General features: G+C 33.0%; 2 protein-coding genes and 1 long non-coding RNA gene across 3 annotated transcripts in view; 1 reads left to right on the forward strand and 2 right to left on the reverse strand.

The window, feature by feature from the left end:
- Nucleotides 1–5,042, forward strand: part of LOC118265264 (vesicular glutamate transporter 1) — a 36,154-nt gene extending 31,112 nt beyond the window's left edge. Inside the window, exons 5-14 of the mRNA XM_050705969.1 lie at nt 699–811; nt 1,002–1,141; nt 1,405–1,653; nt 2,674–2,867; nt 2,988–3,150; nt 3,239–3,346; nt 3,430–3,615; nt 3,701–3,886; nt 4,510–4,686; nt 4,762–5,042. Of these exons, the coding sequence (XP_050561926.1) occupies nt 699–811; nt 1,002–1,141; nt 1,405–1,653; nt 2,674–2,867; nt 2,988–3,150; nt 3,239–3,346; nt 3,430–3,615; nt 3,701–3,886; nt 4,510–4,686; nt 4,762–4,965 (1,720 nt within the window). The 3' untranslated portion in view covers nt 4,966–5,042. The remainder of the gene's footprint in view (nt 1–698; nt 812–1,001; nt 1,142–1,404; nt 1,654–2,673; nt 2,868–2,987; nt 3,151–3,238; nt 3,347–3,429; nt 3,616–3,700; nt 3,887–4,509; nt 4,687–4,761) is intronic.
- Nucleotides 1–26,268, reverse strand: part of LOC126912687 (uncharacterized) — a 346,191-nt gene that overhangs the window by 14,319 nt on the left and 305,604 nt on the right. The window lies entirely within an intron of this gene.
- On the reverse strand, nt 12,988–25,752 carry LOC118265265 (pancreatic lipase-related protein 2-like). The gene is made up of 7 exons (XM_035578072.2): nt 25,453–25,752; nt 18,329–18,461; nt 17,494–17,719; nt 16,156–16,336; nt 15,335–15,526; nt 14,375–14,543; nt 12,988–14,080 (listed from the first exon to the last, which is right to left on the reverse strand). The coding sequence occupies exons 1-7, from the start codon at nt 25,508–25,510 to the stop codon at nt 13,978–13,980; spliced, it is 1,062 nt and encodes a 353-aa protein (XP_035433965.1). The 5' UTR covers nt 25,511–25,752; the 3' UTR covers nt 12,988–13,977.

Genomic DNA, 26,268 nt, shown 5'->3' on the forward strand with positions numbered 1-26,268 from the left:
AGTTTCACACTTATTTAATTATGGTTTCAAACTAAAGTTCAGTTTTTTATATCGTGGTCTGTGGAAGAATTTAAAACAATTTCAATAGAAATAAAAGTTGTGAAGCCTTTTGATTTAATGCGGCACCCTACTTACTGTACTGCACTATTCAATGGAAACTGAAGAATCTCTGACATGAAGCGAAGTTGCACAAGTTTTGCAGAACTTGCAGACTTTCCTTTTGTCAAAGATTTCAATAAAATCCTGTTGTCTTTGATAATCTTTTTGCACTTAATTAAAACGCTCTCTTAGTTATCCTGCTCATCTTAGTTAAATATTCAATAATATTTAACTGCAATACATTTTTTCCTCTTGCACAAGTGTTTTATTAGTTTCCATTGTGAGTTTCAATTCGTTCGCAGGTGCGATCCTACATATTGGCAGCCCTATTAGCAGGCAGACGTTTTTAATTTTATTTTCTCCATCGAGGTGTGTCGCTTCCCATCCGCTTCAATTACTGAGAAAATAGCGCAAAATAACGCGGAATAAACTAAGTAATTGAAAGTCTATAAGCTGCGTTTGATGAACGCAATATTCTACGATGGAGCTCGGAGATTTTATCTATATTTTTATTGTTTCATCTCTTCATATTAATTAAGTTTTAGTTGGTTGTGCCTGTGTTGTAGGATGATGTTGATAGGATTATTTTTTTGTTGCAGAAATACTCAATATGAGAACTTTCAAGTTGATCAGAAGGGCTACGATCAGATGTACGATGGCGAAGACTTGGAAACACCACCATCACCTGACCGACCTCCACCACGACCCATAGGTAGGTATCCTAATCGAGTAACATTTTCTATAATGCTGTTTCTCGATATTCAATAGTGAACTCTAAAAACAGATATAATTATTTGTATTATTCAACAAGTTAAACATGTAATTGTGTTCCCTACTACTAGATCACATAGTTCACGTTTTTTCAACAAAGGCCGACACTGTGATGGTATGCTTTTTGACAGACAAGTACGTGCGCGCGGAATGTCCGTGCCTGAGCGCCCGCTATACCGTGGCGCTGCTCGCTTGCTTCGGGTTCAGCATCATGTTTGGCATGCGATGCAACATGAGCATGGCCAAGCTCAAGATGACTGAAAAACAATCCGTAAGTAAACTTAATTGGAACATTGACCTATTTAGGGCTATACTTGTCTATTTTAAGTATAGTGTAGCGTTTATATTCGGCTAATCCCTTGTGATAACCGACATATTATTTAATTTTATTTAAATAAAATCATAATTTCATATGAGGTTATTATATGTGTATGAATTTGATGGATTTTGATATAGACATAATCAAACTTTCTTTTAGATTGCTAGTCCGAGACAATAAGATGTGTAGTATTAAATTAATGACTTTTTAAACAGCAAAACTCGACAGACAAAGCCCCCTTCGAATGGACTGTTAGCGTGGAGTCCTCAATAGACTCGTCGTACTTCGCCGGGTACCTCATCACTCAAGTGCCGGGCGGTTTCCTCGCCTCCATGTATCCCGCCAACAAGATCTTCGGGGCGGCCATTGTGACGTCAGCTATTTTCAACATGGCCATACCTGGAGCGATGTCCGTGGGACCTGCGGCCGTTGTCATCTTGAAAATAGCCCAGGGATTTGTCGAGGTGAGGGACTAAGTACTACAATAAACTTCAATAGAGTAATAATACAAATACGAATGTTTAAAGGAAAGTGATATTATTTGAAAGAAAAAGTTAGATACACAAGTAATACAGAAATGCTTAACTCAACACAAAATGTATGTAAGTAATGAAGCGATGGGGAAACATGTAACGAGTGAAATGTCACACGTTTAAAATTTTAGACATTTGACATTCTGTACGTGCCGATGCATGATCAAGCTTATTGCTAATGCTCAAATTTACAAGCCCACGATCGTGTCGGATGTCCCACTTGTCACGTTTGGATTTTAACACTCCCCCATTTTGTACTTTAACAAAATTGAATATGTATTGTTATGTTACTCTTTTTATGCAAGATATTGTTCTTTGGGACTTTTTATACGCAGATGTAGGTCTGTGGAGCATTCTAAGTGTATAGAATGATTTTATTTTAACTTTTCTCATTTTGATATCTTAGTTTGTTTATTGATTAAATCATCATTAAATAATCTGACCTGTATAACCATTACAGAGATAACTTATTTTTTGTACATCAATACGGAGGGAAATTAAAATCGCAAAGAGGAATTTAATTTAAAATTATTGAAGTAGAAAAGAATTTAAAATTTATTTATTGCAGACACCTCGTATTTCGGTTTCAAAGGAGCGATTTTCAATGATTGCCTACAGAACGATCGGTATCTATCGTCAATCGCACTTGAGTATATAGTCGACATCGCTTACCGAAGTACAAAGCCTCTTTAGGATTACCGGGCCCTCCGTTGCCATGGCGACGTATTTGCTCGTCTCCGCATATCCCGGCTTAGTTGATTCTTCAATGCCATTGCTATCCTATTAAATCTTTAAGATTGAGACCATTGACATAATATAATATAGAACTCTTTAATCCACCTTTTCTATTTGATTCAATAAATGTAACGGTTTTCAAAAGAAAGTATAAATCTTCAGGGTTTGTGCTTAGGAGAAAGATTTTTCGTTTTTGACTCTTTTTTGTATTTGTAGGGTGTGACGTATCCCTCATGCCACGGTATCTGGCGCATGTGGGCCCCGCCACTGGAGCGCTCCCGGCTGGCAACCCTTGCGTTCTGTGGCACATACGCCGGCATCGTGATCGGCATGCCACTGTCAGGGTTGCTCACAGACTACATCAGCTGGCAGGCGCCATTCTACTTTTATGGAGTCTCGGGTGTTATTTGGTAAATATCTTACCTTAATTACCTTCCGATAATTTATCTAAATTTTAATTTATTTAAGTTAGTGTACTTGTTAATAAATCATAATCTGAAATTGTGACTGAAAGCTAATGTATTGTTAAGGTACGTATTATGGCTGTGGCTGGTATTCGAGCGGCCCAGCAAGCACCCCACTATCGCCTCCAAAGAGTTGACGTACATCGAGCAGTCACTCGGCACTGCCACTCAGGCTGCCATGCCCGGCTTCTGGTCAACACCCTGGAAAGCCTTCGCTACTTCGCCACCAGTGAGTTTTAATATAACATAATACAAGAAATTAGTCAGTCTCAATAAAAATTGTACTAAAATTTTTAAATGATGTGTTCAATCCATAGGTGTACGCTATTATCGTAGCGAACTTCTGCAGAACGTGGAACTTCTGTTTACTAGTCATATTCCAGTCGTCCTACTTCAACACGAGGTTCAACATGCAGATCACAGAGGTAACGCCCTCTAACCGAATAATACAAGTGTTTGTCGTCACAAACTAGACCAAGTTTGAGTAACTTATTGTCTTCCGTTTTAGTCTGGGTTCGTCGGCGCCATCCCGCATTTAATAATGACGTCACTGGTGCCTATTGGCGGCATGATGGCAGATTACTTGCGTAAGAACAACATCATGTCTACAACTACTGTGAGGAAACTATTCAACTGCGGAGGATTTGGACTGGAGGCATTCTTTTTCGTACTCGTCGCCTATGCTAATAACAAGGTAATTAAGAAGATTTTCTGTGCGATAGAAACTTTTGTGTAATTTACGATATTCAATTAATATGTACGAATGTCTTATTTGTCAGTATGTGGCGACAATAGAACTGACCCTAGGCGTGGCATGCAGTGGTTTCGCCATATCAGGCTACAACGTAAACCATCTTGACATCGCTCCAAGGTACGCCTCCATTTTGATGGGGCTCTCCAACGGCATCGGCACCATCGCTGGTTTTGTCGTACCCATAGTAATCGACTACATGACGCAAGAAAAGGTAAGCACTTCAATTGCCATAACATCAGAATAATGTAAAGTGTCACCTAAACAAAATAAAATAAATAATCTTATTTTTTCCTCTGAGTCGAGGGCGGTTTATTCAAAGTGGGGTTTTATTAAACGAATCAGTTTTCAAAGAGAAAATATTTTTCTGTTCTTGAATTTTTATTAGAGAAGTAGGTACTATCTCCCCCAATGCAATAGAACGGTATCGCTTTCAGGCGCGAACTAGCGAAACAAAAAGGACATTCGTCCGTGGCTAATTTAAAAAAGGAAATCGAGCTCCATGGAGTCGCGCGCGGAATATACAATGAGTAGGATTGTGGGTGCGCGACGATGCGTCACGCGGCTCCATCGCTGAGCACTTTATTATCGCCCGCCACCGCGCTACATCGCGCACGACTGATTGCATTGTGTGCCAACTTACCAGATATTTGTAACAGATATGCCAGGCTCTAACTTTGAATATCTCGTCAGCTCTCCGAGTGTAGCTAATCTTATTGTGTCGTACGTTTGAAAACGAATAATAGGGTTACATTAATATTATCTAAACTTGTGTAACTCATAAGTAAAACGTATCATGTAAGTCAAGGTTTTACTAACACTTAACATTACTAAAAGGATCAACTGGAAAAAGCCATAACGGAATGGCGTGCAGTATTCCTGATGGGTGCCACCGTTCACTTCATTGGTATTACCATATACGCGATCTTCGCGTCAGGAGAGTTGCAACCATGGGCGGAGACTGCGGTGGACGAGCCTCAGGTCATGAAGTCCTTAGACCATGAAACAACATTCGTAAGTATTTCTAGTTTACCTATTTATAATGTTTTAAGGATGCGAAGGGATTGCTTATGATTTTTTTCTCTCAAGACGGAGAAACCATCGGCGCCTTTGAAGGGTACTGATCAGGCTGGGTATGGAGCAATAGCACCTCCGCGGCCCCCAGCGCCTGGAGCGCACGTGCCCAACAACCCCTTCGTATCGGGTGCGCTCTACCAAGCTGAGCCCATCCAGCCACCAGCGCACGACTACTACGATGGACCTGCCGCACAAGAACAACACTATGTCGAGTAGAGATCTAATTCTGTTGGACAACATGTCTCTTAGTTCTCTCTTGTCTTTATATTGCGACCTACAACACTATAAATTAGGTGATAAATCTCAAAGATCCTGAAAAAGTATTACTTAACTCAAGATTATAGTTAAATCTCTCTCACATGAGTCGCTTTATAAAGTAGATTGAATGTAGACGTGTCGGTCCGTTAACAGAGCCCCCAGCGCCTGGAGCGCACGTGCCGCAACAACCCCTTCGTATCGGGTCGAACATTCTATGCTTATACCATTAATCTCCGCAACTATTTGACGGATTTGGTTGAAATTTGGTACAGATATAGAGAACCTTAGAAAGGACCATCCAGCCACCAGCGCACGACTACTACGACGGACCTGCCGCACAAGAACAACACTATGTCGAGTAGAGATCGCGCTATGGTTTCGTTACATTCATTTGGTTGGGTATCGGCCGAGCGCTTCGGTACTATCGTAGAAAAAGTGTATTATCAGTCGTATGATTATTTGTCTGTAGTGGTCCTGCTGTTTCGTATATTCTAAATTGGTTTCGTTGTATTTGTCAATTAATAAGTTTATTTGTTGGGTTTTCCTGGTTTTTTGGTTAAACTATTTAACGTAGGTTTAGTTTGATATCGATTATTAGTAGTTACTGTAGTTAGTTTTTTTAATAAAAGTAAGTCTAATTTATAAATTAATTAGATTAGATTTAAGTCAATTCTTTTAAATTATTTAGTTTAAGCTTGGTTATTATAGCATAGAGGATAGGTTGTAATATAGTTTCATTTTTAATTGTTATAAATTCGTAATTCGTAGCTTTCTTTAGTTTTAAGTTAGTTTAAGTCCGTTTTTAAACTATTTTTTCAATGCCCTAAGTACATCTATTAAATTCAAACGCAGAGCTATACATTAGTTAATAAATCTCAAAGAACCTGAAAAAGTATTACTAAACTCAAGATTATAGTTAAATCTCTCTCACATGAGTCGCTTTATAAAGTAGATTGAATGTAGACTTGTCGGTCCGCTAACAGAGTAATCTCTGGTATTAATGGTAATAGGTAAATAAATTATAATACTTAATAATTATTGTGACATCAGTTCCCGGGACAGCGACTCGTCGTGCGGCTCATATTTTTATAGGAAAAGTATAATAAATTGTTCTCATCGTTAGCTTGTATGTTAATGCGTCGTTTAGCGTTTAGGCGTGAATTGGTTTGTTTTGACAAAATAAAGTTCTTGATGTTTCTGTTACACGTAAAGTTATTACAACTCTGAGCTTCTCACTACGTGTCTCGCTTCAGTTTACGTCTATCTGCATCCACTCATGTACCTGTTTTATTTACATTTGTACGTGTACAGGTGTATATAAATTATATTGGCATATCACAGTAGACATATTTAAATTTGTTACTGAATGGTTTAGCTTAGTAATCGACTTACACTTAGTTTCGCGTCATGATATCGTACTTAATAAATTAATGGTTACTATAACATTTCTAGTCCTTGTTATCTAAGTTTCATAAAACTGTTGTAAAATGTTTATAAATATTTACGAAATAATTAAATTGTTCAAATTTAGAATTGTACCTATTTAATTGGATGCGTAAATGTATAATTATGTATCATAGGAGTAGACATTGAAATAAAATGTTAATACTATAAAGGGAAGAAATGTAATCATTCTTGTTGATATTTTTATTGTGATATTATGTATAATTTTGCATTAATTGTGTTGTAATTGCAAATTAGTCGTTGGATTTATTAAAGTTTTTGTTATTTTGTCTGTTTGTTTTCCACATGTAAATATTAAATAGTGGTTGCAAAATAAATAGATTGGAGGTTAATTATATTTATTTTAACTTTCAATTTGTTTAAATAGGGGTTGAAGAGTTAGGCTGGTTGTTTGAAACACATTTCCCTTCCTGAAGTAGCGCATGGAATTATTGGCAGTTTAACATTGTATCCATGAATTTGTCAAATGTCTTTGTGAGCATATTGGAGCTAGCTTTGAATGGTGGAAATATTTAAATAAAAATATACCTATACATATATTTATCCTTGATGTTAGTATAACTATGTATTTGGTTTACAAGCAATATATATTTTAAAAAATGTGAAAAAAATACAAAAATAAATAAAAAATATTGTATATTATTTGAATAAGTAGGTGTAAGCGTATACCCACATAATAATAATGTGATAATATGTTAGTCCTTACGAGTATATACTTATTATTGCTTGCAGGTATCCTAATTTGTAGGCTAATATAATTTTAAGGTAAGTTGTAGAAGAATATTTCTTCTTTCAATTTCTTCTTCTCATACTTTATCATTCTTCTTTATAGAACTAATGAATCGTTTATTTCTATTTATAAACACTTAATTTCATAACATTAGCTTTATTATTAATAAAGAGTACATTTATTACATGAAATAAGTAGACTTAATATAAATTAGTATTTAGGTTAGTAAAAATAAAATCTCATATAAAAGTGTGTATACAGCTCATATTAAGACAATGGAAGGATAATAAGGATATAGTATAGATTCACGTGCAAGTAAATAGAGCGCAGTAACATCGCGCTAGTATATAAGTTACAATAGTATTAAGTGACTAACAGACAGACAGACAAACGTAGTTTATATCTAGAATAAATTATTATTATTCTCGCTGCTCACTGCACAATCCATTTTAGTTACATTAGTTTAAATCATAAGTGATTTTAGGACAATAATTTATCCTATATCTAATAATATGTACGTCTGTATGTTACGCTGGACAATATTAGCTAAAAAGCAAAGATTGACTCGAGACAATAAATCTGACTGGAGGTGTCTGAGACCAAAGATCACTCGTTGAAATGTGCACTTAACGAATAAGGTGGAGGCAATACTTTTTATTTATTCTGATCTATTTATACTATCGTGAATAACTGATTGTCTTTATTTCGAAAACGGATAAAGACCGAATATTTAAAAAATAATAATGTCACAACTTGAAATTGGAACACCAAAAATATAAAGGAGTATAATATGAAGGCTTGATTCACAATTATTTAAAGTAAAAATACTGGTAATGTCATAATATTACCCGAACAATAATACTAACGTAGTTGAACATTTTACTTAAAAAAATCATAAACCTGTGCAGCTACGTCATATTAATTTTAATTCCAATACATTTGAACCATGTAGCTACAAAATTGCAGTTAAATAAATCCTATATTAAAATGCTATATTTATTTAACTTGGTATATGTATAAATGAATACGAATAAAGCGTAGAGCACAAGTAAGCAATGTATTAGCCCAATAAATAATAAACTTGTAAATATAGAAGAGGAAAGCGTCAGCGACGACTCGTGTATTCAAGCTACTGTAGATACATTCGCGTAGGAGTAAGAATTAGTTCGTTGGACATGGGTGAGAATTATCATCTCGGATCTGATTCATACTTTCAGTTCTATTAATTAAAGCATTATTGTTTCTAGTAAATTGTCAAAAATACTTTCAATATAAATATAATATTTTTCGTTTTGAATTAACAACATTATACATCGTAGAGCATTAATATCACTTTCATCGGTAAACTAAACGAAAGGCTTAAACAAACACGTATATCAAATATTGTAGGAAACAAAAGACGCACCATTTGAACAAAAAATCATAACAACGTAATACATTTTTAATATATTTTCGTATCAAATAATTTCATTTGAAATATTTTTAAATGCATTAAAATGATAGACTTAATTATATAGTATAAAGCAAAGTCGTTGTTTTAAATAATCTCTACGCCGTCAATTCTGTGATGTAAAAATACTTTGACTAACTTTGAAAGAATATTACTTGAGTGTGTAGTGATTTGTATCTATTTATAAATAAATCATCTACTGTTATGTTAGCGATATGATCAGTTAAAATGGTTCATAGTCGAATGGAAAGTTAAAATGCAGAGTAAGGTTAAACAGGAGGTCGACTCTCAGATATTTTGTTCTTACTTAAATATGTCTTAACTTAGACACTTTATCAAACAAAGTGTAATCGCATATCACGAATTTACTGATAGTTCTACCATACGTATAGTCAACTACACGATTTTAATGTTTTGAATACTTTAGTACGTATTTTTGTACTCGACACGCCAAGATATCTTAGTTAATTTAAAGTACGTTGGCCGGGGAATGTGCATAGAATATTCTAAGAATGTTAAAAAATACAAGTTGTACATACATACCTGTAGATTATATATTTCTAATGATAATTTTCACAATGTCCAAAGCAATGGCGGAAAGGGTATCAGGTCCCCCACGCACTTGTTGATGCGCGCACTATACAAAGTTTGTGATCGACAATATTATATTAGACATTTAGATTAAGATATATCTATATATAAATGAATATATGTAATATGTATAATATATATGTATTGTACGTATATTACATCTATGTGAAAATATTTTATTGAATATTCATTACATTTTGATTTGACATGGAAATAACCTTGCGTATATTTTATCTAACTTACTTGACAAAATAGTAATTCTCAGGAACTTCTCTTTTTAAACAATTCTTTTATGCTGTGCTATTCTTTTTGTCATTAATTTTACTATTTATGTATATGTTTTAAGTTATAATTATATTGTGTATGTATTTTATAATATTAAATTAGGCTAGAAAAAAGTACAATAACGATAATATAAGATTTATAATAAGGCTTATGGTAAGACAATAAGTTATTTAAAAATGGGGTGATCTCACTCTATAAGGCTGTGGTGACAATAAAGCTTGATAAAGCGAACCTTAGCTGTAAATAATATTAAGTACCTAAGACAATACTATATACATAAATAATACTATATATTTAGGTATACTATATACGTTTTAATAAGAAAAAAAATATAATGAATTTTATTTTAAAATATTTTTTTTGATACGACCAGATTTTTTTTGTATCGTTTGTAATATCTAAAAACATTTCTACTTTTTTTACATTAACTAATAATATGTCAGAACATTTTACTTTAGATATTTGATTTGTAAAGTGCAGTTAATATGTATAATCTACACAATTTTATAATCAATATTATGTATTTATTTTAATAAGAAGCTGTGGCACAATGTTTGATTAAGATGTGATAGTATAACTACCATATACATTTTAACACATTTCACAATAATGGAAAATACATCATAGTTACAATAACAAAAACTTAAATCAGGCATTGTGAAACGGGCTCTTTGTAACATAGGTAGTTTAAAAGATGGCGGCGATAGAGTAAAGTAATGGTGATTTTCACCAATCACCCCTAAACTGTCACTAAACTAATAGTTACTCAGCGTGGCTTACCACCTAAACTAATTCTTCACTTGTACTGTTAGGTGTCTCTTACAGGTTACCCAGGTTACCCTATCTCAGCTTAGGGGTTTCTTTAAATTTAGGCGAGATTGGTGAAAATGAGCATAAGTAACCTAGTATTAGTTAGTAGGTAAGGTTTTACTTGCACGGAAGCACTGTCACAAGTCAATTACTGATTAGGCTCATGTTTAAGGATTTGCTTTCAAAGTCCTGCTCGTAACGAAGCTTATTATTTTGTAAATACTTTGTGTCGCTTCTTTTAAATTTATGTAGAATTTACTACTTTTTTTGTAGAAGTTTCTACTTTTTTTGTAGAAGTTTCTACTTTTTTTGTAGAAGTTGCTCCTTCTTTTTGTTAATTGCTAATTATTTTAGGTATAGTTGCAATAATTAATGGTTATCTCATTACTCTAGGTTCGCTATTAGATGTCGCGTTATTTAAATAAGTAAATGCTAATTTTGGTCAATGTTAGGTTAACTGTGTTTACGAAATTCAGTGCCGGATTACTTAAAATAGTAGAATTTACGTATAGGTACATAAAACTTAGAGAACAGTGACAATATATGAGACATATAAATATTGGCTGAAAATTAATTTATAAGTTATAACCAACTTAAAATTTCCCAAATTACAAAAATATTAGTAGTTACTTAGTTTAGCAGAATCCGGCACTGCAAAGAATTTCAATTTTTCATTATTAATGCGTAAGTTCAAGCTTGCAAGCAAAAGTTCAGTTTCAATCTGGCCTATTATCGATATAGTGTGTAAATAATTCCATAGAATAAATAAAATAAAAAAAATGCGTAAAAACGTTATTAAAATTTCTCAAAACTCTCATTCTAACTTTATGTTAGAAAGCTTAATGCGAGAGTTGGCAATTCAAAATCAAATTTTGCCCTGAGATTAAACACAAAATATAATTGACATTAATAAGTTTAAAATATAAAAATATATGTCATAAATCAATAAGCAGATTAACGCATCGCCACTCAGCGTAGGCAACAATGCAAATAAATAAAATTAGTATTTAATGTAGGTGTATTATATTCAATGTAATTATAGCTTTTAATGATAGTTTATAATTATATTTTAGTGAGATAAGTGGGATAGAGTGAGATCCTTTAACAACAGTGGATATTAATAATATATAAATAAACTTAACAATACATAAATAATACATACTCACATTCTACTCAGCTTGACTACTCAGAACAAATACTAGGAGAAAACTGATGGATATTCAAACAGTTTGCATGAGAATAAATATGTCTCTATAGTATCACAAACAGTGACGTCATTCAATGGTACTCCATATATTTCCACGATAGTACTTTATCGACATGGTGTGTGTTTGATCAAATATACAAAAAGCTCCAATATTTGTGACAGTACCTACCACTTTATGCAAATACATGGATTTATGCGAAAAATGCCTTTATTTCATGCGTAGCGTTCTAAATAAGTTGTATTTGTTTTTGTATTTATAATTTTAGAATTTAATCAGTAAGTTGAAAGAATTGTAAGGAAGGGCATGTGTATTTGAACAACTCCTATGATACAACGATTCTTATAACTTATACTCTGATGTGATTAGATAATTATATAAATTATAGAATTAAACATAATTTGCCTAATTGTATAGTTTCCATCGTTATTATTTACATTAGTTAATAAACATTTCATTATGATATTTATTTATTTTCATTCAATAAAGTTACGATAAAATAAATGATTTTAAAATTATGAGATTAACATTTTATTGTTGGCAATTTTGATAGTGATGTAAGGGTAAAATGTAAATATTTATAATCTGCATGTCTCTGTCTGTCATACTTCTGTTTTAGGTAATGTTCCTTGAAAGTAATGTTTACGGGTTGGTTTGAAAGTGTAGTTATAATTGAACGCTTATGTGGATGATAATAAAGTTGAAAATCGTTTAACTTATAAATGAAATTGCAGTTTCTGTTTGTAGGTTCTTATGTGTAATTTAGAAATGATATAAAACCTATCGTCATTTTAATAGAACTTAATAATTTACGTGTCATGATCTCATAAATAAAATTGATCTCATTTGAACGACTGATTCCATTCAGTCGTATATTTGTTATATAGATTTATATTTGTCATAGTTCAGTAGAATATAACGCATCTAAATGTGCTTGATGTTGAAATTGTATCCATTTGTCGATTTGAAATGGTAACATTATCTTCCCTAATATATGTTTTAAATTTATTTACAGTTGTTTTATTACTTACCATACAAATCACAATTTCACTTCGCTAAGGTACTTAACTGAAAAAAATATATCATGGGAACTTAATATACGACATAATCAATAACTAAAGAAGTTTGGGTGAGCCATGCTTGAATGGGTCGGCTTAACTTGAGTGATACCAAAGCCTTATAAAAAACCCCCGTGAAACAACGCTTGCGTTGTGTGAGTGAGGTTGCCGACGGCCCAATGACGTCCCTTCCCAATCTTCTATAATCCCCGTTTCCACAACAACCCTTAAATTCCTAACCCCCTAAAGGCCTGCAACATACATCTAACGCCTCTGGTGTTTTGGATGTCCATGGGCGGCTGCGATTGCTTATCATCAAGTGATCCGCCTGGTCCTTAACCAGCTTATAAGAAAAAAAAGACATATGTATAGAATAAAAAGCAACGATCCCTTTGAAATCCAAGTTTAATTCTAAATAATAGTATTATCACAAATTTCTTAAATATCAAAATAAATTAACACTCATTTTGAGCAACTACACAATCATATCCAGGGATACAATATTCGGTGATGGCTTACACAAACTATAACACTTAGTAACGCTTGTCAGTAGAATTTACGAAAATGTCATTTGGAAATCACAACATGGTATCTTAACTAGTTTCGTGTTACACTTAGGGCCCATAATCATGAGCTTTGTAACTAGTCGAGTTATTTCATCGAACAGTTAGGTGACGTAAAAAACATAGTTATTTAAAATATTTCACCAGTTGTAATACAAAAACATTTTTGATTCGGCGGGAGTTTTCAAAACTAAATTATTTATTTTTAGGCTAGTTCATTCAAGTATTATGTTTACCATGATCCAACTTTCTTCGATTTAATTTAGTAATTGACTACTGACTTGCGCATTTTCCACATTAATGACACTGAGTTAATCAAAAATTTTACTATTGCTATCGCAAAGCATTGTATTTTGTTTGCAATTGCACTAAAATCTTTTTTGATTGCATACATTTCAATGAATTAACCTACCTATCAGCAATATTCTTATAAATTATAGTGGAATGAGGTGGATTGAGAATCGTGTACATAAGTACGATTAGTACCTACTCGCTTAATTGTGAAGTACCCATTTTATTTAAACTGTACCGGCCATATTTGTAAGATGTATATCTATTATACATAATATATTAAAAGAAGTATTTCATACATAGACCTAAGTTGGCAAGCATAACTTAATCATAAAAGCGGCTTTGAAACGTCTGAAATGTGTAAATGATTTACAAAAACTTTTTTGTACCTTTATACGTAGTCTATTGTCTCTATTCACCCCATTTCACGATAAACTTTACTGAGCCCCAATAATAATAACTACTTAATTCTATTAAATATTTTGGTAAGGTTTGATTTTCCTAAAGTTTTCCGTTCAATTCATCAGCTATAAGGCGTGATGGAGCGAAGTCTCCTAGACTTGCCCGGGAACCCTCGGGCGTATGGCGGCTTGGCATTTGTAGTGACGTAGTACACGCCTCGAGCACTGAAATTAAACAAATTGATCATTTTAACAATGGAGTAAGTTGATAATTATGACTTGTAGAGAGTAAAGCTAATTACGGATATGCGTTATACTAGTTCAAAGAGACTACTTTCTAAAGTAGCTGTTATAAAATGATACAGGAATCAAAACTAAAAAGTCAATCTCACGATTAAATTTAGCCATAAAACTAAAACAAAGATCTTTGAATTTATACGAACTCATACTGGTACTACTGTACAGAACCTACGATATGACGTAATTGCCGACCGATTTACTCCAAATCTGAGCACTTACTTGTGAGTAACGTGTTCACCCATGAGCACGTATTCCGTGTCCTTAGGCTCACACCACCCGATGAGGTACGAGAATAAACTGGAACATGGTCCCGCCCAGAACCCAGCCCGACTGTTGATAGACTCTATGAAGTACGGAGTCACTTTTGTATGATCACACGAAAGAGTTTCTGCAAAGAGAGACAAAATATTTAAATAAAATAAAAAAGTATTTCGACCCATTAGCCATAAGGCGCCATCTATATTTTAGCAACAGAACTAATAAACTGATCACCCAAGATAATAGAGAGCGCTGTAGTCACTGTTTTAAGCGACATCTTTTTAACATACCCGGAACTAATTCAGTTCGCAAAGCTATGCAGAGGGGTTCTTTGTCTGTATTTGAGGAAGGGTTACGAGGTTTGTTAGTTCCATGCTTGCACTAAAGAGGGTTTTGTGTTTAGGCGTTTATTATTTCAGAATGGAATACGAATTCGATGCAATTGATTTTAATGAATAATATCTTATGATTCATATCGCAGTAGGCGTATAAGAAATGTACTTTATTATTATTGACTTCGTTATTGTCACCCTGAAAAGGCACGTGTGTGGGAATACGTAACATGAACAGGGAAGAAAGCAAGTATAGGTAAATTATAAAATCATTGACTCTGGCCGCCTACATTGATTTAGAAGGCATGAGTATCCACCTACTTGTGACAATTCGACTAATGGTAAAAATATAGAGTAAAGAATGACGTTATCACTTAGTTAACACCACATATTCTACATTTTGATTGAAAATTGCATGTCTTTTATTTATAATGTTTATTTTTTTTAGTTTAGTGGACTAGGGTATATCGACTTATAATAGACCCTTTTCAGTTTGATGGTATAACCTACGTCACTCTGTATGTGAAAAGCTGATACCCGCATTTTCATTACACATTATATTATTGTAACAAAAACAAAATAAACTTACGGAAAATAGTGTCATGAGCACATCCAGGTTGGCTGGAACCTCCATTCACGTAGAAGTCTGCGTGTCCATTAGGTCCCCACTGTCCGAGGATGCCGGCGCCCGTGTGTAGGATGTCCACAAAGTGGGCGTCTGTGTAGTCGAGGTCTCGAGACCGGTTGGACCCCATGTAAAAGAATATAGTCGGGTCCAGACCTGGGAATACAATTTTTGATTATTAGTTTTTTTTTATAGAGTTGTTATGTTACCAGGATAATGTTAGAATTACTGGATAAAATGTCATAGTTTCTTCAATCAGTGTAGCAATGGGTTGTTTTACTACAAAACAATTCGTATGCGAAAATTCCAAGAGGTATGCATTATTATAATCAATCTTACAATATTTTTTTCTTTGGACCAAAGTGCAAGACAAAACTGGTATTTTATTTAATACACTGACCAGAGAATGTAAAAGTCAGTATAGTGATGGAAAAAAACTTACCTACAGTTTCAATGTCAAACAATCCCTTTTGGACTTATTGATATTACAAGTAAACCCTTTTTTCATTCAAAACCTTTTTTATTGAACTTAATTTTCGAATAAAAAATGAGTTTACAGATTCTTTTCAATATATGACGAAATAAAATTGTATTTAAATGTGGTTTAAAGAGAGGTCAGTTTATACAAAATATTATTTCTCAATTGCAGAAAGGGATTGCTATTCACGCGTATCGACAATACGTATCTTTTAATATTTTGAATGACATTGAAGTCAATTGCGGATCCATACTAAAGATAACAAAATTTTTAGTACCTACTATTTTTTATACGATTAAAAACTTACCAGTAATTCTGCCAAGTTTTCCTTCATGCAGGTAGTTGGCGACGAGGCCGAGTATGTGGGCTCCCACGCTGTAGCCGATCGTGTGCAGTTTCTCTGGAGGCACCGACTTCACGGGGTGGTTCTGCAGGTACTCGATCAGCTGAGCTATGCACAGACCCGCGAATCGAGGAGCCCACTCAATCTGGAAGTTGTAAGAGATGCAGAATATTACAGCAATTTCCTCTCAGGTTCATAACGTATACCGTAATGCTGATATAAAAAAAGTAAAAATGTCCTAATGAAATTTTCCAGTCTTTAATTTTTTTTGGTACTAACCTAATTTTGCAGGGTAAAATTTGACAGAGCTGCTAAACGCAACACCGTGTAAGCATTATTGTATTTATTATATTTTTACATGATTCGAGAACAGATAAACCATGAACATCGTATTGCATTGTCGTCAGGTCTCGTATTGCTCGCTTCTTTACGTAGGACACTCCGTTGATGTTAACTCTATTCTAGATAAGTCCCTAATCAATGATTCCAATACAAAAATCTATATTTATCCTTGAAATAATAAAATTAGCAAAACAACCACGAAAAGCTACCTTAACCTTTATTATGCAAACAAAAATATGAATTTGAAACTTTTTTTGTTGAAACCTACAAATTGCCAAATCTTCTTGCTAAATAGAATAATCTGTCATAAATATTCAAATTTTTTTAATCGTTAGTAATAAATTACGTCTTCACAGTTTTAAGTATTCGGTGACTAATCGTAAGCGGCTCATCTCAATACATTATTATGCAACTACTGTTTTTGCTAAGTAGGACTTCTTCTAAACAAAAAAAGTAAGTGCTTATCAGTGTTAGTCGTTACCGCATGACCTACTTTTAGATTTCTAGGGTGTAACGAAACAAGACAAAAAAGACGTTAATTATTCAAAGACAAGTGTGAGTCGCAAGAACTGCCCCTTCACTTGCAATATTTCCTGTATTGTAGGTTCATTTTAATATTTAAATAATACACAATGCATTTAAAAATTAAATGCATATACGTTAAACGGGTATTTATAATTATAAAGGTATTTATGGAGTCAAGTATAACAATCAAACCATCGGAATAAGTATACATAATAAAAATATTTTAAACATTAATCAATAATTATTTATTCAAAAGCATGATCCTGAATAAATATAATTTCATAATAAAATCATTTGAATAATTTCAATAATCTCTATGCTGTTGGCAAACTTACTGCAAATCACATTTAGATAATGGTTTATTAGAGAATATTAAATATTGTGAGCGTAGCGTAAAAATACAAATGATAATTAGGTAGGTAGATAAATACAAACCTGACTAAGGCAAGGTTCCTTAACAAGTGATCCGTAGTCCACAATGATAATATTGTAGTTTCCTCTAGTAAAGTAAGCTTTCCTCATGTCGGTGCTCGGGGAGAGGTTCCGACCTCCTCCGAACCCATGTACCACAACCTTCGTCGGATGCTTCGTGTTGAACTTAGAATACGTTAAAGAATCATTGTCGAGAGTATTTATTAGTTCACCTTTTTCTTGAGTTGTTCTGAAAATATACGTAATGTACTTTATGTAGCGAAAATATTTGTATTTATTGTAGAACCTTTGTTTTTATTGACTTAACATAATTATTATAATTTAAATCATTATGAGACCTTCTTGGTTTGTGAAAAATAACTGGTCATATCAAATGAAAATAATATAGATGCCATTAGATAATATTTTTAATTTACTTTTTCTGCGTAACTAATGACTTTTCAAAAATTTTTTTCACCATTGCGGACAGTCATAATTAAACGCTAATGGAACCTTTTTCGATTTTAAATTATAAATTTAAATAGTACTGGCCACCATTGGTCAAAAAAATTCAGATGCCATAAAAATATCTTTTTTTTTTTTTCTTTATAGTAAATGGATTTTTGTACATTTTGACAAATATGGCCTGTTTTAAAATTGTAAGGGTATTAAAACCTTTTTATGTGCAATTGTTGCTCATTGATGCATAGACAAGATAGAATTTTATTGTAAAATGGAGCCTATTTTCTAGTATATGGACCATAAGTCCTTAAGTTGCGTTTTATACATATACACAATAATAATTATGATTGTCTCATATAACAACGGATTTATTTAATGCGATGTATTTATTAATTACCTGGTGTATAAATAAAACTGCATCTTAGGATGTGGACACCGATAAGGCGGTTGTATGCATGATGTTGTATTCAGGAGATCTCTAACTGACTGCGGCCTCTTCTCCTGGGGACGTTCTTCTTGACTCTTAGATACTGGAACAAGAAACGTTCTTGTTATAGTAGAAACATGTAAAGTTCGTAATGTACCTACTTAACCTGTACTACAAAGATCCTCATTATTAAAAGCCAGTTTCTTACAAGTTAGGCTTCTAACATTGACTTAATGTGATAAAGTACCTAAGTTTTGTAAATTCAGACAATTCAAAAATTGATTTTGTTTGAACTTTTGGTATTTTAGATTATTCACCACGCAAACATCAACTCCAAGAAAACGTACATAAGTACAACAAGTCAATTTATTTGCTTTCCAATAATTCGGTTCCTCACAATTAAACAAGAAAGATTGGTATTAAAATGTCATCTTCCACTTCTCGTTAAAAAGAAAATACTTTTAAAGCTAATAATGTAAGGAAATTACATATTTGTGAAGGTCGTTAAGAAGTGCGTTTGCAAGCGAAGACGCGGCACATGACACGGTCTGATTGTGTCGTACAATTCTAATTCGCAAAATGGTTTCTTACATTTTCTTACGTTGTCACATATTGTGTTATTGTGTCAATTTCATGCTTATTTTCGCGTTTACATTGAGACATGAGAGAAGAACAAAAGATTTATGTAATACGTGAATATACTTTTAGTTATTTCGAGTAGAAAATAGTGTCACTTGTTGACATTTTCGTTGATGGTTGTCGGAAAGTTTTATAGTTTTATTTTTAGAGAATATTATGTTTGTGTTTCTTGGCGTATTCTATAACTCCTTTAGTTGATGGTTGGGTTTTGGTTACTATGCTTAGGGTTTGCTAATACCTTATCTAACCCTAATCATCATTAAGATTAACCCCTAAGGTTTGTTAATATTTTTTATATTTTCTAATTAATTAAGTAGTTTATTAATTTGCTTAGGATTTTCAGGGTTAGGATGCTTAGGGTTTAATATAATATTAATCGATAATTATTATCATTTCGTAGATTACGATGATTGATCATATAATGCAAATAAAAAAATACCAAGAACATAAATTATATTTACATATTATCCCAATAATAAAAACGGACCGAAGTCTGCCAATATTTCGGCTGTGTGGTAACATTTAGTAAACGTAATATTTTAGCATTCGTGTGACCTTGTTTTTAGAGCCTATAAAAATTAATATTAATTTTTAACTTGATTATGGCAAGTTTTTTTTTTAGAAGGTGGAGTTTACAAGATGTCTGGTGATGATAATAATACCGGTACATAGTTATTAGTTACATTATTTTGATAGTAAGTATACATCAGAGGGATACCTTACATACAATGCAATGTATCATTTACTTGATAATTATGTACATCAATTTGCAAAAAAATATCAATTTTTCTTGTCACGTTTTACTCTCACTATCGTCATTAATACACAAACTAATCTATGCATTTGTATTTCTATTTATTACACACGTACAGAAGGAAGCACTTTCGAATACCTATCGTATATTCGAATTATATCATAATAGCTTCTATCAGCAGCTTAGTCTGCGATCCAGTGGGACAAAATTGTACCATCTAATTCAGCTCATACCAAATATCATCAAAATCCGTTCAGTAGTATCAGCGTAATTGACGGACAAACATCCAAACCAACTTTCATAATTATATTAGTGTGATACAATAACAAAGATTAATGTTACAATGGATATCTATTCCATAATTTTAATAATGTTTTAAACCGTCCATTAGCAGGTGTTACATCAAGGAAGCATCATGTATGTGTACATAGGTAACATGGTTCCGGTTGGTATGCGCACAGCGTTTTTCCTAATATACGCAATAATATATTGTGAAGCACAATTACAAAATGTAGTTTGTACCTAGCCTGCCAAGTGTTGCGATTTCAAGCTAATTACGTTCTTATCGTCGAACGACAACTGCGGAATGCAACTCAAATTACCTTCAAAGACATTGCGAAGGCAAATAGCAGGTCTATTTACTAGATTAGGTACTATCACGCACTAGGTTTAAATAAATATATTGATTTGTCGAAGGAAAGTGTCACGGACTCACGGCCTTGTTCGAAAATTGCATGTGTTTTCATAAATATGTAATAACAGTAATTTCTTTGAGAATAGTAATACTATGATATTTTAAATAACCTTCATGTTAATGTAGTCGGTATATTTCGTAAATATTAGTATCTAATTTAAATTGTAATAACTCGTAATAACATACTGTAGTGCTGTCAAACGGTATACATTGATTATATACTTCTAGACCACTGTAAAGCATAACTACATCTTAATTTACAACATAAGTATGATTCCTAGTTACACAAAATCATACTAATTAATAGTTAAGGCTTAAAAGCCGGGAAAGTATTATAATTACCAAAGGTCTGATTAAGGAAACTATAAACTGTAGTACACCAATAGTAAAATAAACACGGAATTATACTCCTACGTGAGGATAAACTTTAATCAAGAAATGGCAAGTTCACAAGCTCGTAATGTTAACTTTATTGGCTTTCAATGAAACCTGTCTATATGGAGACGGTAAGAAATGCGACGACTGTCAAAAGGTAAGTGTACCTCAGGTTGCATAATCATAACGAACTAGATTACGAGTTCACATCAATGGCTCGATGACTTCGTGGAAAGTACAAGTGAATCGATTGAACAGTGAAAGCGTCGCCACGCTTGTAACCTATCGCACTGTGACTCATGTGTAACCAATTAACCTCTAGCTATAACTCCCTTCAATTAGTGGAGCGCAGGAGGTTAGTTTACACTGGTTAGGTGCTCTCTTGTAAGGAGTGTTAACAACGATGTTAGTCGGTGTGTATCATGGTCCCATTACGTGTGAATTTATACGATATTTACGATGTGTGGGAGAGCCATGCTTGCATTTTGTTTCGTTGTGTGAGTGAGGTTACCAAAGGCTCAATTACCCCCCTTCCCAATATTCCCAATCCCTGAATCCCCTATAACCCTTAAATTCCTAACCCCAAAGGGGCGGCTATGCACTCACTACACCTCTGGTGTTTCGGGTGTTCATGGGCGGCGACGATTGCTTACCGTCAGGTGATTTATCTGCTCGTTTACCGGCTGGTGCCATAAAAAAGATACGTTGCTAAGTGTAAGATTTCTGTTGATATTAAAATGTTTAGCCTAAAATATTGAATGAAGCTTTTTGATATTATCTAGTAGAGGTCACTCTCATCATTGTGTCTTTTTATTTAATTAATTTGAAATCATCAAGGACTTTTTTCATTCTCAGTGTGTAACTTTTGTAGATTTCTTGTTTGCTATTCCAATTCTTGAGGTTGATATTGAAGGACGTGTAGAACTTTCGGTATAATGTACCTATAAGTAATTATAACATTGTCGCAATCCCTATTGAACAGGTTGTTCGAGAATTTTACTGAATACAAAACATTACTATGTAGTTAGTGTTAATTAGTGCTGATGAATAAATTGCGTAAATGGAATGCACGCATGGTCGACCTGCGGCTAATGTAATAAGTCTGGTCATAACATCCACGATTTCTTTCGCAACCTCCATCAAAGACATTTATTTTGTCGCAGCATATCGGATGTTGCAGAACAACACATCCACATTATATCCTAAGGTCATCGGCACTTATCTTGCCCAATCATGAATGACCTCTATTATCTTAATTAGCAGCTAGGGTATTTTGTCATTTTCTATTTAGCATGTCCGTAGTTTGTGGTAATAGAATGTTTCCTTGGTATTTTGGACCGCACGCCTAGATATTCCGGTGGTAGTTTGCATTCATTAACTAGTTTTGAAATGCCTGACTTATTATTCTGATTGCGTGTAAGTTGAACCTTCTAGTGGTAGTATGACTCGGTGGACATTAGTTCGATATATATAGTTACCACGTGTAAGGTGGTATTACATTTTTGACTTTGAATTACTCGTAGCCTTGGCCTTTTTGGAACCTATTCTAATTTTATGGACTATCATGGGACCAGCGACGCAAATCCTCGAAATTGTAGCTATACTTAATTATCTATTGACAATATTATTTGACTTGTTTTAATAGACTGTTGGAATTTCTAACATTTAGTATACTCTGCCTTGTAAAAAAAAGTTAACAAATTACCCAATTGGCATCTACATTCAGCAATTTATAAAATAATAAATCATTTGTTTTAAATCGAGTGATTATTGAGACATTAATCACCAAAAACAAGTTTAAATGACTGTTAACAGTCGCCATAGACTAGTAAGGCCGTTAATGAAGAAAATACTAAAATGATTTAACAATTATGTATAACATAATTATGAATGAATATTGCGAAATGGCAAATTTCGAGGTAGTCAACTCGGACCACATACCTACGGCCCATTTGGGACGAGTTGGGGAAATTAAAAATAAATTAAGTTTTTAGTGGTCAACTCGTCCCACTATTTTTTTTGTATGGATTTTTAAACTTAATGAATGTTTGGTACAGTTAGCAACACAAGATTAAACATATTTTTTTATAGTTTTTTTCTTTACTTTCGTTTTGTTCATAGATTATTTCATATTAAAACCTCTTTTTTTAGTGTCGGTTAAATAATTTATTACCAAATTTTTTTTAGCAATCGCATAAATTCATGTGTTATCCAAAATTACTAAGAATAGTAAACATGTGTGGCTTAAACAATGGTCACTTATGAAGTAAATGATAACATAGTAGAATGAAGTTCCTAGAAAATTTTTGTTTTCAACAAAGTAATAGAACTTTATTATTTCCACAGTAACCCTTTTTACTGACTGTACCTTATCTCATTTTGGTATCTGGGACGATGACCACTAAAAATATTATTTTAATGCACTAACTCCCACTGTCCCAAATGGGCCGTAGGTATTGTCCGAGTTGACTACTTACTCCAAATTTCACGGTCGTAGAATTAATTACGCAATTTGAGGTCGCCATATGTGTTTGAAATTTATAATATGATAATTTTATAGAAATCGCTTAAGAAATTAAAACGTTCATCAATTTACAACTTCTTGATACTTCAAGGTTGTTCACTTTTCACAAAGTTAACTACTTTCGACCCATAGATTTATTTTAATATTGCAACAGTTTTATAATCTTCAGATTACTCAATAAAATTTTTTGATAAAATTTTCCACAAACTCATTATTTATTATGAAAGAATGGAACATAATATTACCTTGATACCAAACTTTATTTGTCTAGAATTTCTCATGGAATTGTGAAAATATGAATTGTAAAAGCAAGACAACCTTTTTAAAGCAACTTTACAAATTAATTACAGTAATCTTTTACAATCCAGTAGCAATTGCGTTATCTTTAAAGTCGTCTGTCCAAAATGGACAGCCTTCGTATAATTTCCACGGCTGTAATCATATATCATTTACAATGTACGACCTTGACCCAAAGACATCTGTGACCCATGTGCTCATAAAATATCGTGCTGTAAATGCACTAACTCACAGGGTGTCGGTCATATGTCAAGAACACTTATGTACATAGGTATTTGTCCGATTACAACCACTATCGATTGATTAGATCTCTAAGATTGCATGTTCTTGTAACACCGATTGTTAATAAATATTGTTTTATTAGTATTAAATCAAAACACATCCAGGCATTTCGTTAAGGCCATCATACAATTACCTAAGCAGGTAATATAGAGCAGGTTTCAATTAATTAGTAATTAACAAAAAACCGATTAAACTAACAACAATGCAATACTGTCTATTAAATTTCATCAAAGCATCCTCTTGGCCAATAAGTTCACGAAACGTATACCTACCATACGAAAGCAACACCATTAAGTTAAAAAAATAAAATTGATTAAAATATGACCTACTTCCTCGTACAACAATGAGACTATAATAAAAATACAGAGACGTAATCGTAAACAATTCATGTCATTTTTTGAAAATGGAATATTAAAACAAAAAAAGAAATGAATGTGACACCGTTTATCAAGCTAATGTGACAAACAAACCGGATTGAGTAAGCGCGAGAGTGGGTGAGCAATCTTATGCAACGAGAATGTCGGTCGAGTAACATTTCGGAAGTAGCCATTGTACGAGCACACACCTCCGACTCATGATGCACGGTTCACGAATTCTAGACCTTTTTTGTACAATTTTCGAGCGTTGCGTTTGTATGAATAAATGTTTGTTTATCAAAAGAAAATAAATGTTACGTGATTGCAGCGGGAAACTGTTAGAACTTTAATATTTTTTCTCACTTTTACACACAAAATTGAAATTGGATAGTTTAGTGACATTTCTCTATTAACCATCAAATTTTATCATGAAAATTGATATTAAATTGTAATAAAAATATTTGTAAATATTCTCAATACTAATAAATAAAAAACCCCACGACAGTCCCATCATTTCGTGAGCCGCACTACATCTGTACGCGGACGAGGAAGCTGATCAGCTGGTTACCGCAAAACAAACTTAACGTCGTTACGCAATGGGTGTATTATCAGTTGTAGGTTACGTCGCGGTGCATTGCCTTCATATTATGTATTGCAGTTCTTCGCGAATCTTCACAGAATCTCGTATTATGAAACCTACTTGAAATGTAAATAGCGTTTAAAAGATTTTTGGATTAAAGCTAACTAAAAGTACGGCTAAATAGAACAGATTCTATTTATCCGTTTTTTTTTATAAGACACTTGAAAATTCAAGTCAAAATAATAGATAATCACTGAAATGTTTTATTCCGTAGAGCCCTTTTTATGACAAAAGCCTTGAAATCTTTTGTAAAGTTTATTGTAGGGTCTTTAGGATTTTATTGGTGTTTATTTGTAAATACTACGTAATAATTTAATGGTTAGTCTTGAAGATTACCAATAGCCGTGACCAAAATAACTGTTAAGGCATATAAACATTGTGCTATATTTAGATGAGTACTAAAATTAGTAATCACCTTTTGTTATTGTTGTAGCGTCTCAGCTTGCATTAATTTACTGCATCATAACATATTAACATTAAAATAGTTGTACCTATATCCTTATTAAAAAAAAACTGTCATTTTTTTAACTCACCTGATATTTGTAACGCAGTAATTCCAACTAAAATTAACCACTGTGCACTAGTTACCATTTTTGTATTTAATAATTTTCATAAATATAGATAATGTAAACAACAGTTTGTTTACAAAATATACACTAGGTTTTTGTATGAAAAATATAATTTTAAATCACAGAAAATGTATCACAATGAATTATAATGGTTGTTGAGCACTGTTGGTGTTATAAAAATAAATAATTTTATATTAGTTTTAATAATGTTATAGTGGTTGTGCCATAAATGCGTGCGCCACGTGCTTATTCCGTACGGGTACTGATCAAGCGAAAGTGCTTGCATGATGTTGACCCTCGCTCGCACCTGACTTCCCCCCTTTTTGCATAAGAAGCCTGCGAATTCGGCAAGATGCCGGAATAATTCAATAGTATTTGTATTGTTTATATATTGTTAAAAATAAACTGTACTTAATTTTTTTTTTTAAATTGAATAGTTAAGGTCTTGAATTTGAGTGCTCTTTTAGAAATAAGTTTTTTTAAATAAATACACGGACGTATTTTATATTAAATTTTATAAAATATTGGTTAACACCCATAAATAGCTATAAAAACAGCTTTTAGTCCAAATACTACTGCTCTCAATAAGAAGTAATTTGGTTACATAAACCTGAATGACTTCTGAGAATTCGGACAAAAAACAAATTATTGCATAATTTATGAATTTTATTATAAATGAGACCATTTGGTCTATCAATGATCTGATTATTATACATACATACATACTAAAAAGTTTTACTAATAATAAGGTTAACAGTGGTCGTATTTGCTTACCCCTCC

This window comes from Spodoptera frugiperda, chromosome 28 (assembly GCF_023101765.2).
Source record: "Spodoptera frugiperda isolate SF20-4 chromosome 28, AGI-APGP_CSIRO_Sfru_2.0, whole genome shotgun sequence".
In the NCBI taxonomy this organism is placed as follows: Eukaryota; Metazoa; Arthropoda; class Insecta; order Lepidoptera; family Noctuidae; genus Spodoptera; species Spodoptera frugiperda.